Genomic DNA, 13,133 nt, shown 5'->3' on the forward strand with positions numbered 1-13,133 from the left:
CACGCTCCAAGGTGCACTCTCTGATCTAGAAAGTCACTCACTGAGAGTCTCTTCTCAGCTGCCTCCATTTTATAAAAAACTAAACTATCACGATGCTTATCCTATTGCACGAGAGAGTCTGTAATATAATCTCCCTGTCTTCCCCTCCCCACAGAGGCTCCAGGAAGAAAACACTTTTAGACTTACACCAGTCTCTGCAAAGGACACATTAAATATGCCAAAGCATTCCAGATGGGCTTCGACCCTGCATCCTTCAAGCTGTTCTCTGCCAGGCTCAGGTGGGTCAGCATCTTATTGTGCCTGAGAGAGAAGGCAATCCCTTCACAGTAGACCTCACTGAGGCCACAGTTCTCCAGCCTGTGAAGAGAAACACACAGACAAGGGACAGCTTGTATGCATGCATGCAAGTATATATGTATACATGTACACACACACACACATACACACACTAGAAATTTATTTATTTATTTGCATCCTGGCCAAAGTTTCCCCTCCCTGATGGGAGATGTAATTCTGTAAATATGTTTCTCTTATTGGTTAATGAATAAAGCACTGTTGGCCAATAGGAAAGGAAGATAGGAGGGACTAGGAGACAAGGAGGATTCAGGAAGTGGTAAGGAGAAGTCAAGATGGAAGACGGAGAGAGCAGAACGCCAGCGGCCTCTCTCTCCAGTAAGATGAGACCACATGGAAACACTTAGATGAATAGAAATGGGTTAATAATTAAGACAGAGCTAGCCGATAAGAAACTAGTACCTGGCCAACAGCATTATATCTAATACAGAGTCTCAGTGTGTTAATTGGGGCTGGCAAAAGATGCACATCCATGCAACAAAGACATCTGTACAGATATGTTCATAGCAGCATTATTTGTAATAGCCAGAACCTTAAAACAACCTAGACGCCCCTCAACTGAAGAATGGATAAAGAAGATGTGGCACATCTACACAATGGAATACTACTCAGCAGAAAAAACAATGAAACCTTGAAATCTGAAGGCAAATGGATGGAAATAGAAAAAAAAAAACCATCCCGACTGAGGTAACTCAGTCACAAAAAATGAACATGGTATGTACTCACTCACATGTGGATTTTAGACATACAGCAAAGGATCACCAGCAGACAGTCCACACTGTCAGAAAAGCTAGGAAACAAGGAGGACCCTAAGACCACCCCCCCCACAAGATCTCCAGAGCAAATTGGGAGCATGGGGGGAGGGGAGAGGGAGTTAGGAGAAAGAGAAGGGGAGAAAAGGAGGGGAGAGGAGGACATGAGGGAGCAGGAAGATTGGGTCAGGAAAGAATAGAGGAGAGCAAGAAAAGAAATACTATAATAGAGGAAGCCATTATAGGTTTAAAGAGAAACCTGGCACTTGGGAAATGTGCAGAGATCCACAAGGATGGCCCTAACAAACAATCAAACAATAGTGGGGAGGCTACCTTAAATGCCCTTCCCTGATAATGAGATTGATGACTAACTTATCCACCATCATAGAGCCTTCATCTAGTAGCTGATGGAAATAGAAGCAGACACCTACAGCTAAGCACTGAGTCAAACTCCTGCCATCCAGTTGCATAGAGGGAGGAGTGATGAGCAAAGGGGTCAAGACCAGGCTGGGGAAACCCACAGAGACAGCTGACCTGAACAAGAGGGAGCTCATGGACTCCCAGACTGATAGCTGGGAAACCAGCATTGGACCAACCCAGACCCCCTGAACATGGGTGTCAGTTAGAAGGCCTGGGCAGTCTAAGGGACCTCTGACAGTGGAACCAGGATGTATCCCTGGTGCATGAAAGGACTTTGGGAGCACATTCCCCATGGAGGGATACTTCCTTAGCCTAGAGACATGGGGGGAGGGCCTATGTCCTACCTTAAATGACTTGACAGATTTTGATGATCCCTCATGCGAGGCCTCACCCTCTCTGGGGAGTGGATGGGGGATGGGATGGAGTAGTCTGTGGGGGTAGGAGAGGGAACTGGGGTCGATATGTAAAATAAGAACAAATATTAAATAATAATAATAAAAAGACTACCTCCCCATGTATTAAGGCTGGGCAAGTGAGCCAGTATGAAGAGGAGTAGGATCCTAAAAGCATGTAATTTGGAGACAGCCCCTGTTCCCACTGTTAGGAATCCCATAAGAGGATAAGCTACACAACTGTCACATATATCCAGAGGGCCTAGGTCAGTCCCATAAGGCTCTCTGGTTGTGTGTCCAGTCTCTGTTGAGTACCTATGAGCCAAGGTTAGTTGATTCAGTGAGTTTTCTTGTGGTGTCCTTGACCCTTCTGGCTCCTACACTTGACAATGGGATAGGGTTAGTTGCTTCCTTCCTTCTTTCCTTCCTTCCTTCCTTCCTTCCTTCCTTCCTTCCTTCCTTCCTCTCTCTCTCTTTTGAGACAGGGTTTCTCTGTGTAGCTTTGGAGTCTGTCCTGGAACTTACTATGTAGACCAGGCTGGCCTCAAACTCACAGGTATCCACCTGCCTCTGTCTCCTGAGTGCTGGGATTAAAGGGTGTGTACCACCATTGCCCAGCTGCGTCCTTCCATTTTTAACTACTGGAATTTTGCCTCTTTGTGGAGGTAGCTTCTGATGTACTCTTTGTAAGCATTTGCTTAGTTTTATTTCATGCATATAAGTGTTTGCCTGCATGTGTGTCTATGTGCACCCCCTGGAACTGGAGTTATACATGGTTGTGAATCATCATGTAGGTCTGGGAACCAGGCTTGGGTCTTCTGGAAGAGCAGCCAGTGCTCTTGGCTGCTGAGCCCTCTCTCTGATTCCATCCTGACCCCATTATTCTGTCACCTTACCCTCTCTCTTACAAAGCTTGAAAGCCCTAAGAACTGGTGATAGAGCCATAAGAAGCTTTCTGCTTCTAGAAGGAGAGAGCAGGTTAAAGTGCTCCTCCCTCAGTATAACTAGCACACACACACACACACACACACACACCACAGACACTATACATCATACAGACAAGCACACACACACAAACACACATACAAATACAAACATACAAGCACACAAACACAGCCAACACACACACACACACACACACACACACACACACTCCAAGTTGTAGAAATGAATTATAACTGTCTCTTGTTGCTGGGTGGTGGTGGTGCATGCCTTTAATCTCCCAGTACTCAGGAGTCAGAAGCAGACAGATCTCTGTAAGTTCTAGGCCAGCCTGGTCTACAGAGTGAGTTCTAGGATAGGCTCCAAAGCTACACAGAAACCCTGTCATGAAGAGAGAGAGAGAGAGAGAGAGAGAGAGAGAGAGAGAAGAGTTAGAAGGACACCTCAAGTACATAAATAGGTATGGATATTAGGGATACCATAATGAACAGGAAGATTTTTGGGTCAATGAGATGGTTGGAAGGCAAGGCTCTTCTTGCTGCCAAACTTGCGCTGAGTTAGATTTTTGAACCAGTATTGTGTTGTGAGAGAACCAATTCTTTCAAGTTGTCCTCTGACCGCCACATATGTACCATGACATTCACAGGCATGAGCACACACATATACACATATAAATAAATAATTAAAAAATAAGATCATTTGGGGGAAACCCAAAAAGTATCAATTAAAAAAACACACGTAGTGTCATTTGCTGTTCAGCAGGTTGGCAAAACCCAAAAATCAGAGTCAGTTGAGAATTTCAAGTCCTGGGAACTCTGCTATGTATTACAGATAGGACTAGAGATAGGTATAGACAGCCTGAAAGACTGAAGACGAGCCCTACTCAACTCTGAAATTCTGCTCCTAAAATATCCATTTAAAGTGATGCATGTGTGAGTGGACTGTATATGTACACATACACAAGTACACGTATCATTAAAAATAAACTATTGACCATAAGAGGAAGCAGAGCAGATGGCACCGGCTGTGTAAAATGTAAGGCGATGAGAACTTGCATATCACCCTGCTTGAGGATTAAGTGTGTAACAATACTGCCGTGGAGTTAAAGGAATCCAGTCTGTTCAGCTGCATTCAAGAGGGTTGATATGAACAGCCAGGGGGAGAACACAGTAACAATAGTGTTCTGCTTTGTTCATTGGGTGGTGGACACATGGAGCTCATTGTCATGATACAGACTAGGGTATTAGGTATAAGTGTATACCTATCTTAGGGTTCCATTGCTGTGGAGAGACACCATGACCATGGCAACATTTACAAAGGAAAACATTTAACTGGGGCTAGCTTATAGTTCAGAGGTTTAGTCTATTATCACCGTAATGGCGGTGTGCAGGCAGACTTGGTGCTGGGGAAGGAGCTGAGAGCTCTACATCTTGACCTACAGGCAACCAGAAGTGAATTGAGCTTCAGAGACTTCAGTATCCAACCCCCAATGACATATCTCCTCGGACAAAGCCACACCTATTCCAACAAAGGCCACTTTCTAAAAGTGGGCCTGTGGGGACTAGTTTATTCAAACCACCACAATACCCTTAAAATTTGTTTAAAATTTTAAATCGTGCATGTGTGTCTGCTCGGGAGCATGCGCACATGAGTGCAGATGACCACACAGGCCAGAAAAGAATGTTGGATCTCCTGGAGATGGAATTGAAGGATGCTTTCAGCTACATGGGTAGCTGGGTGTTGATCTTGGGGCTTCTGTTAAGAGTAGCAAGTACTCTTAACTGCTGAGCCCTAATCCTAGGTAGATTTCCATTGCTTTGATAAAATCCTAAGACCAGAAGCAACTTGGGAAGGGAAGGACTTATTCCACCTTATAACTTAGAGCTCGACATCCAGGCAAGTCAGGTCAGGAATTCAAAGCAGATACCATGGGTGCTGCTTACTGGCTTGCTCCCTATGGCTTGCTCAGTCTGCTTTCTCATAGCCCCCAGGCCCACCTGTTCAGGGGTGAGCACAGTAGAATGGGCCCACTCCAATCAATCAATCAATCAATCAATCAATCAATCAATCAATCAATCAATCAATCACTAATCAGGAAAATATCCTGGAGACTTGCCTATGGGCCAGTCTGATGAAGGTATCTTCTCCATTAAGATTTCCTCTTCCAGGGCCTGGAGAGAGGTGGCTCAGCCATTAAGGGCATTGGCTGCTCTTCCAGAGGTCCTGAGTTCAATTCCCAGCAACCACATGGTAGCTTACAACCATCTATAATAAGACATGGTGCCCTCTTCTGGCTTGTAGGCATACATGCAGGTGGAACATTATATACACAATAAATACATCTTTTAAAAAAAGACAAGAAAACCCCAAAAACAAAAAAGGAAAAGAAAATTCCTTCATCCAGAGGAGCATTAATATTGAGCAAAGGGGACAAGACCATGTTGGGAAAACCCACAGAAGCAGCTGACCCAAGCAAGTGGGAGCTCACTGACTCCAGACTGACAGCTGGGGAACTTGCATAGGACCAAACTAGGCCCTCTTGAATGTGGGTGACTATTTATGGGGCCACTGGCAGTAGGACCTGCTATTTATTCCTCCCTAGTGCATGAGCTGACTTTTTGGAGCCCATTCCCTGTGGAGAGATACCTTGCTCAGCCTAGATACCGAGGGCCTTGGTCCTATCTTAAGTGATATGACAGACTGTTAACTCCCCAATGGGAGGTTCACCCTCTCGGAAGAGTGGATGGCAGGTAGGATGGGAGGGACAGGGAGGGAGGGAGAGGAACTGGGATTGGTATATAAAATAAAATATATAAATAATTAAAAAACTTCAAAAGAGGGAAATCAAGAGATCCCCTCTCCCCAGAGATGTTTGTGTCGAGTAGACGAAAGCAACCGGCACAGATAGATGTTATACATCTTGTGTCCCCTCACCGCGGTCACCCTTTCTCACTTTTCCTGGATGCTCATTTACACAGCTCTACAATCGCATCAGCCGTGTAAGACCCACGCTCTTAAATACGCGTGCCTTCTCCCATTATGGTGAAGGGTTTCCTCATGGGAGTCCTGAAGCCACCAAACGGTAAGGACAGGAAGAGAAGCCAACTTACGCCAGCTCCCTGACGTGACTCATTATCAGGTGGTTTATACCGGGCACATATAGGCGGCTTTTTCTCAGAAGCAGCGTCCTCAGCGGTGTACGCCTTTGACAATCTCTAGGGGTGGCCTTATGGTATTCCAACCTAGAGACATACATGGCAAGCCTTACTCCTGGGGTAAATGGTGCCCACAGAGGCCCTCCATTTTACCTCATATTCTATTTTTTTTTAAATAAGGATAATTGCAGGAGTTACTTCTAGCTTCTCAGCCATAAAGTTGAGGAGACACCAACCAATCAACCAACCAACCGACCAACCAACCAACCAAGCTTCCTGGAAGAGAACTCTCTAACGTGTTGAGTTGCCAGGAAGTTGTGCAGTGAGGTTTAAGCTGCCAGCTCTTGTGAGTCATCCCCTCTACCCTCCCCCTCCCCCGCCCCGGCCATGCTAGGGTGGCTTTCAGTGGTACAACTGGTTTTGAGTAGTCTATGCTCCTGTAAATAGCCCTTCACCTATACAACTCATTGGTCTCTAAGTTGGACTTTGGAGGTATCATTACTTCGGTGTGTTGTCAGTCCTGTATCTGGGGCGGGTGGATATTTGTTCCCATCTCTCCAGGAATAGTGTCGCAAAGCAGCGGGGTCAAGGAGGAAATGTACCCAAAGCATATTATATTCTATGTGAACATGTCCCTATTAAATCGAATCCATCACCTTGTACAATAAATACATGCCAGTAAGAGCTTAGAAAAAGAAACTGGAGGCTGGAGAGATGACACAGCACTGGCTGATCTCGCAAAGGACCTTCGTTCAGTTCCGAGCACCCACATGGTCCCTCACAACCATCTGTAACTGCAGTTCTAGGAAATCTGGCGCCCTCTTCTGGCCTCTATGGGCACTGCTGGCATGTGGTGCATATACATATATGTAGATAAAAATCCATACACACAAAATAAACAAATCTGAACATTAAAAAAAAATTCCTAAAAATATGCAAAACCCAAAAAGAACAACAAAGCGAACACATGATCTAACAATTCCGTTTCTGGGCGTTATCCAACGAAATTGTCATCAGTTTATACTGTTAAAGTTGAATAAAACTAACAGTAGCTGGGTGTAAGGAACCCTGGCTGGCACAGAGCACCTGACGCAACTGTTCATTCTGCAGAGACCACCCCCGCCCAAGTGCTGTCAGTAATTCCAGCCTCTGCCTTCACCTGACAGACTGCAGGGGACAGTGTCCATCTCAGTGTGATACACGGGATTTTGTGGCCTTACCTCCTAGTCTTATGCATTCTATTCTCAGATGTCAAAGATGCTGGTTTTCATTCAAAACATGGAATGAGTCCTCCTGCAACATTATGACTCACATGCCTCAAAGTAGAGGATGAAACAGCATCCCATTACCAAAGGCTTCAGTGATCTCTCTCTCTCTCTCTCTCTCTCTCTCTCTCTCTCTCTGTGTGTGTGTGTGTGTGTCTGTGTGAGGTCAGCTTTGGATGCCTTCCTCATTCACTCTCAACCTTACTTTCATAAAGATTTTCTTTTCATTAATGCATGAATGCGAGTGTGTGCATCTATGGGTGTGTGAACCGACTGTTTGCAGGTATCCAAGGAGACCATCAGGGGACATCTGCATTGCTATGCGGCTAGAGTTCCTGGCAGTTGTGACTCAAGTCACCCAATGTGGGTGCTAAGGACTGAACTTCAGTCCTCTGTAAGAGCAAGCACCTTTAACTACTGACCTATCTCTCCAGCCCTTCTAACTTTTTTTTTTTTGAGGCAGTGTCTTTCAATAGACCTAGAGTTCACTGGTTCTTGTAGACAGACTGGTCATCGAGCCCCGAGGATCTCTAGGATTATTTCTTTTAACGCGGGTGCCAGGGATTTGAACTCAGGTCTTTATACTTTTGCAACAGGCACATTACAGACAGATTTCTCCTCCTCAGCCCTCACCTCTACCATTTCTGCGGTCATCAGCCCCCAATAACACGATGACAGCCGATGAGACAGATGGGGTCTTGGGAGGTTAACAAGTGACTAGAGCATCATCTCTCAAGACCACACAAATGCAGTTGTGTCGGTGCCATGATTGAAAGCAATGAGTAGGAATGAATGAACAGCTTAGACAAAGCATATATGACTCTTCATGTGTCTGTTCTTATCTCTTCCTCCAATCTGTTCAGTGGAAGGACCTAGTATAAGTTTTTCAGTGAACACTGGGCATTTTCTCCTTGAGGTACATATGCAAATTGACTTACATTATCCCAGCAAAGCACCCAGCATCCTTTGTGTGTGTTTGTGTGAGTATGTGCATGTTGAGTGAGTGAGTGTTTGTGCTTGTGTTGAGTATGATGTTAGTGTGTGTGCATGTGTGTTGAGTATGTGTATGTGTTCCCGTGTGTGTGTGTTGAGTGAATGTCTGCATGTGTGTTGAGCATGTGTGTGTGCTGAGTGTGTGTATACTTATTCCCATGTGTTTTGTGTGTGTGTGTGTGTGTGTGCTTGTGTGTACATACATGCCCATGTGCAGATGCCCACAGAGGCCAGAAAGGGACATCTAATCCCTTGGTGCTGGAATGATAAGTTGTGAACTGCCAGGTATGGAACTGAACTCAGGTCTTTTGCAAGATCAGTACAAGCTCTTAACCACTGAGCCACCACTCCACCCCCCATTATGACCTTTTATGGGTAAGGGCACACTGATACCCATCAGAGTACATTAGCAGAAACCCAGTAACCCATCATGAAATGTGCCCCTTTGCACGCCTTCTGGCTCCCTAGTATGTGGTTTCACTTACCTCCGAACTCAGATTCACTTTCTGAGCACAGGAATCATCCTACTGAGAGCTGAACACAGCACACCCGTCAATAGTGAATGGGTGGAAAGTGTGGTATATTTCAGTACAACTGAATACGATTCAGCCTAGAAAAACAGTGACACCCGGGCTGGGGAGATATTCAGTGGGCAGAGCACTTGCTGCCCAAGTGTAAGACCCGAGTTCGGATCCCAGCACTTGAATCAAACACAGGGCACTTGCAATCCCAATGTTTCAGAGGAAGAAACAGGAGGATCTCAGGGGCTTTTGGCTAGTCAGCCGAGATGAATGGCTGAGCTCTATGTTCAGTAAGAGAGCCTGACTCAAGGAGGGAGGGACAATTAAAGTACCCAACATTGACTTCTGGCCTTCACGCTCACTATGCACACTAACACCTACAGCAACAACAACAACAACAAAAAATACGCACAAAAATGCCATAAAGAAACACATTTCAATTGTAAAGCATCGAGAGCCACTAAAATCAACGCAATTATTAAAAAAAAAAGTCTAAGGTGCGATACTTCTTGCACGTCAAGTGTGAAATGGAGGAACAAGGAAGTTAAATAGAAATGGATGTTTCCGTGGCTTTCCTTCCAGCTAGGAAGTGGTCACTGTCGTGTGGGATACACTTGTCTTTGCTACTTGTTGGGATTTGAATTTGAAACCCTATAGGTTCGTGTGCTTGAACACTTGATCTGTGGTTGGTGGTGCCCTTTGGTGAGGCCATGGAACCTACAGGATGTGGGGCCTCCCTGGAGGAAGTGGGTGTTGAGGTTTCATAGCTCAGACTCATTTCTTGTTCTCCTGTGTGTGTCTGTGTGTGTGTGTGTGTGTGTGTGTGTGTGTGTGTGTGAGTGTGTGTCTGAAACGGGAACCACCATCTTCCTGTTCCTACTGCCGTGTCCTTCCCGAGTGTTGCCAAGCCCTTCCCCAGCATGGTGGGCTCCATCTCTTTGGAACTGTGAGCTGAAATAAGCCCTTTCTCCCTTCAGATAAAACATGTCAGCATATTTTGTCATAGTAACAGAAAAGCAAGCAAATGTAGAAAACGGGACTCACCGTAGTTCTGGCTGCCTCAGGGCCTTGTTGAATATCTGCATGATTGGGGCTTCCAGGTGGCTGTCAGACACAGCCAGCATTTCCAAATTTTCAGTTGTTTCAAACACAGAGCAGATATCTTGCCACCAGTTGAAAACAATCTTATTCTCGTTCATTCTAAGTGAAAGGAAGATTTAAAAAAGGGGGGGGGCAGGGGTCCAAGATTGAGTTAAAAGTTGAATAAGGAGCCTGGGAACCCGCAGGCCACTCCAGCCAGGCAAGCAGGTAGGCTAACTGCAGACCTTCACCTCCCCTGCAGCTCCTCCTAAACCAGTCCCCCAGTCTTATCCCCAACTCTGCAGCAGACACCTCCCCAGGCTTCCCCTTCCCACTTCCTCCAAGCGTCCCTCCTCCCCGTTCATTGCTTTATCTCAGCCTCCAACTCCAACAGGCATTGTCAGGGAGCCCACAGGCCACTCTGGACAGCTGAGCTGGCGGGCTAACAAAATCTTCACCTCTCTCTCCATTCCTCCAAGTCCAATCCCCAGTCTCATCCCCAACCCTGTAGCACACCTTCTGCTGTGACCTCTCCTCACTCTCTGCCCCATTTCCAAGGGGCTAAGCAGATCCTGATAGGACACCCACTTTTCTCCCCTGCCTAGCCTAAACTCATTCCTAAGCGCCAGCTCCCGATACTGATAGCTAGAAATACGTTCTATCTGGGACCCCCACTGGCCACAAATATTCCAGAAGAGTTCCCTACCAAGCAAAACACAACCACCACCACAATCTCCTAAGAACCAGAGATGGCCCCAGAAACCAGGAACAAAACATCCACCAAATAAAGAGAAGAACGGATATCAGCACCTAGAATTACAATCCTCTCAACCCCAGACACCTTTATGCCAGTATAAAAACACAACAGTAACAACCAAGACAGTATGTCTTCACTAGACGCCAGCAACCATAGCTCAGCAAGCCCTGATTATTCCAATATAGTAAACGACCTTAAAAAAAAGCCTGTCTGAAAATAGAGGTCCTTAAAGGGGAAAAAAATAAATCCCTTAAATCTATAAAAACACACAGTGGAAGGAAATGAATAAAATAGTTCAAGGCCTGAAAATGGACGTAGAATCCATAAAAAGCCAAACTGAGGCAAATCTAAAGTAAAAATGTAGGAACTGCCAGGTGTTGGTGGCCTACACCTTTAATCCCAGCACTCAGGAGGTAGAGACAGGCAGATCTCTGTGAGTTCAAAGCCAGCCTCATCTATAGAGCTAGTTCCAGGACAGGCTCCAAATCTACAGAGAAACCCCATCTCAAAAAAAAAAACAAAACAAAACAAAACAAAACAAAAACAAAACAAACAAAAGAACACAGAATAGGCTGTACTAGAAAAGAAATTTCCTTTGGCACATAATAGAGAAAATAATATATTCCTTGACAAATTCAATTTAAACAATATTTATACAAATCCAGTCCTACAGAAGGCCCTGGAAGGAAAACTCCAAATTAAAGAGGTTAATTACACCCAAGAAAATAAAAGGAAAAAATAAACCAAGACCAAGGAATCAAATGAAGGGAAACACACACACACACACACACACACACACACACATACACACACCCAAAAATAAAAATAGGACTCAACAAATTCTTCTCATTGATCTCTCTCATTGTCAGTGGTCTCAATATCTTAACAAAAAGACACAGACCAACAGAATGGGTTAAAAGACATGACCCATCCTTTTGGCTGCATCCAAGAAACACACCTTAACACCAAAGACAGACATCACTTCAGGGTGGAATGATGGAAAAAGATATCCCAAAGAATTGGATCCAAGAAGGAAGTTGGTAGCCTTTGATTCCAGCACTCAGGGGGCAGAGGCAGGCAGATCTTTATGGGTTCTAACGCAGTCTGCCAGCTCAGTCTACAGAGGGATTTCCAGGACAGCAGGAACTACACAGAAAAACCCTGTCTTGGCAAATGGAAGAAGAGGAGGAGAAGAAAGAAGAGGAGGAGGAGGAGGAGGAGGAGGAGAAGAAAGCTGGTGTAGCCATTTTAATTGCTGACAAAATAAACTTCAAAACAGAATCAACCAGAATCAACTGGAGAGACAGTGTATACTTATCAGGAAAAAAAATCCAACAAGAGGACACTGTAATTCTTGACATCTATGCCCCAAACACAAGATCACCCCTCCCCATATACACTGTTTTCTTTAATAAAGGAAACACTACTATAGCTTAACTCACATACTGACTCTCACACACGGATAGTGGGAGACGTCAATATCGTACAGTCACCAATAGACAGGGTCATATAGACAAAATCCAAACAGAGAAATGTTGGAGCTAACAGACATTATAAAACCAAATGCACCTAACAGATATTTACAGAACATTTCACCCCAACACACAGAAAAATACCTTCTCTACCGCTTATGGAAATGTTTCCAAAATGGACAGTGTACTCAAACACAAGGCAAATCAGATACAAGAAAATTGAAATACTCCTCCTGTATCCATGGACTAAGGTGGTCTAGCAACAGCAGAAGCAACGGAAAGCTTACAAACTCATGGAAACTGAACAGCTCACCACCAAATGAAAATTCGATCAAGACAGGAATTAATAAAGAAGGGAAAGACTTCCTAAAATTGAATGAAGGTGAACATACAACACACTCACACTTATGGGACACAAGGAAGGCAGTTCTGAGATGCAAGGTCATAGGAAAAATGTCTATATTAAAAAATGGAGACATCTCATGTTAGCAACTTAACAGCACACCCAAAAGCTCTAGAACAAAAGGAAGAAAACATAATCAAAAGGAATGGATTGAAAGAAAGAATCAAACTCAGGGATGAAATCAATAAAATAGAAACATCATCAACAACAAAAACCAATGAAAAGAATCAATGAAACGAAGAACTGGTTCCTTGATTAAAATTGGTAAGATTGACAAACCTTAATCTAAATTGACTAAAAGGTACAGAAAGAAAACTCAAGTTAACAAAGTTAGATGTGAAAATGGGACCATAACAACAGATACCAAGGAAATCCATAGAATCATATTCTCCACCAAATGGGAAAATCCAAAAGAAATTTTCTCCATACATACAACTTACAAAAGTTAAGCCAAGTTCAGGTAAACAATTTAAATAGATCTATATCCCCTAGTGAAATAGAAGCACTCACTAATTATCCCAAACTCAACAAACCTAGGGATAGATTGTTTTAGAGCAGAACTCTAACAGAATTTTCAAGGAGAGTTAATGACAATATTCCTAACATTATTAAACATTATAGGAACAG

The 13,133-nt window shown here is 44.3% G+C and overlaps 1 protein-coding gene across 1 annotated transcript in view; it reads right to left on the bottom strand.

The window, feature by feature from the left end:
• Nlrp8 (NLR family pyrin domain containing 8) overlaps positions 1–13,133 on the bottom strand; it is a 33,352-nt gene that overhangs the window by 4,399 nt on the left and 15,820 nt on the right. The window contains exons 3-5 of the mRNA XM_051207109.1: positions 9,839–9,994; positions 5,971–6,102; positions 187–357 (exon numbers count right to left, since the gene is read on the bottom strand). Coding sequence (XP_051063066.1) covers positions 187–357; positions 5,971–6,102; positions 9,839–9,994 — 459 coding nt within the window. The remainder of the gene's footprint in view (positions 1–186; positions 358–5,970; positions 6,103–9,838; positions 9,995–13,133) is intronic.

This window comes from Phodopus roborovskii, unplaced genomic scaffold (assembly GCF_943737965.1).
Source record: "Phodopus roborovskii unplaced genomic scaffold, PHOROB, whole genome shotgun sequence".
Taxonomy (NCBI): Eukaryota; Metazoa; Chordata; class Mammalia; order Rodentia; family Cricetidae; genus Phodopus; species Phodopus roborovskii.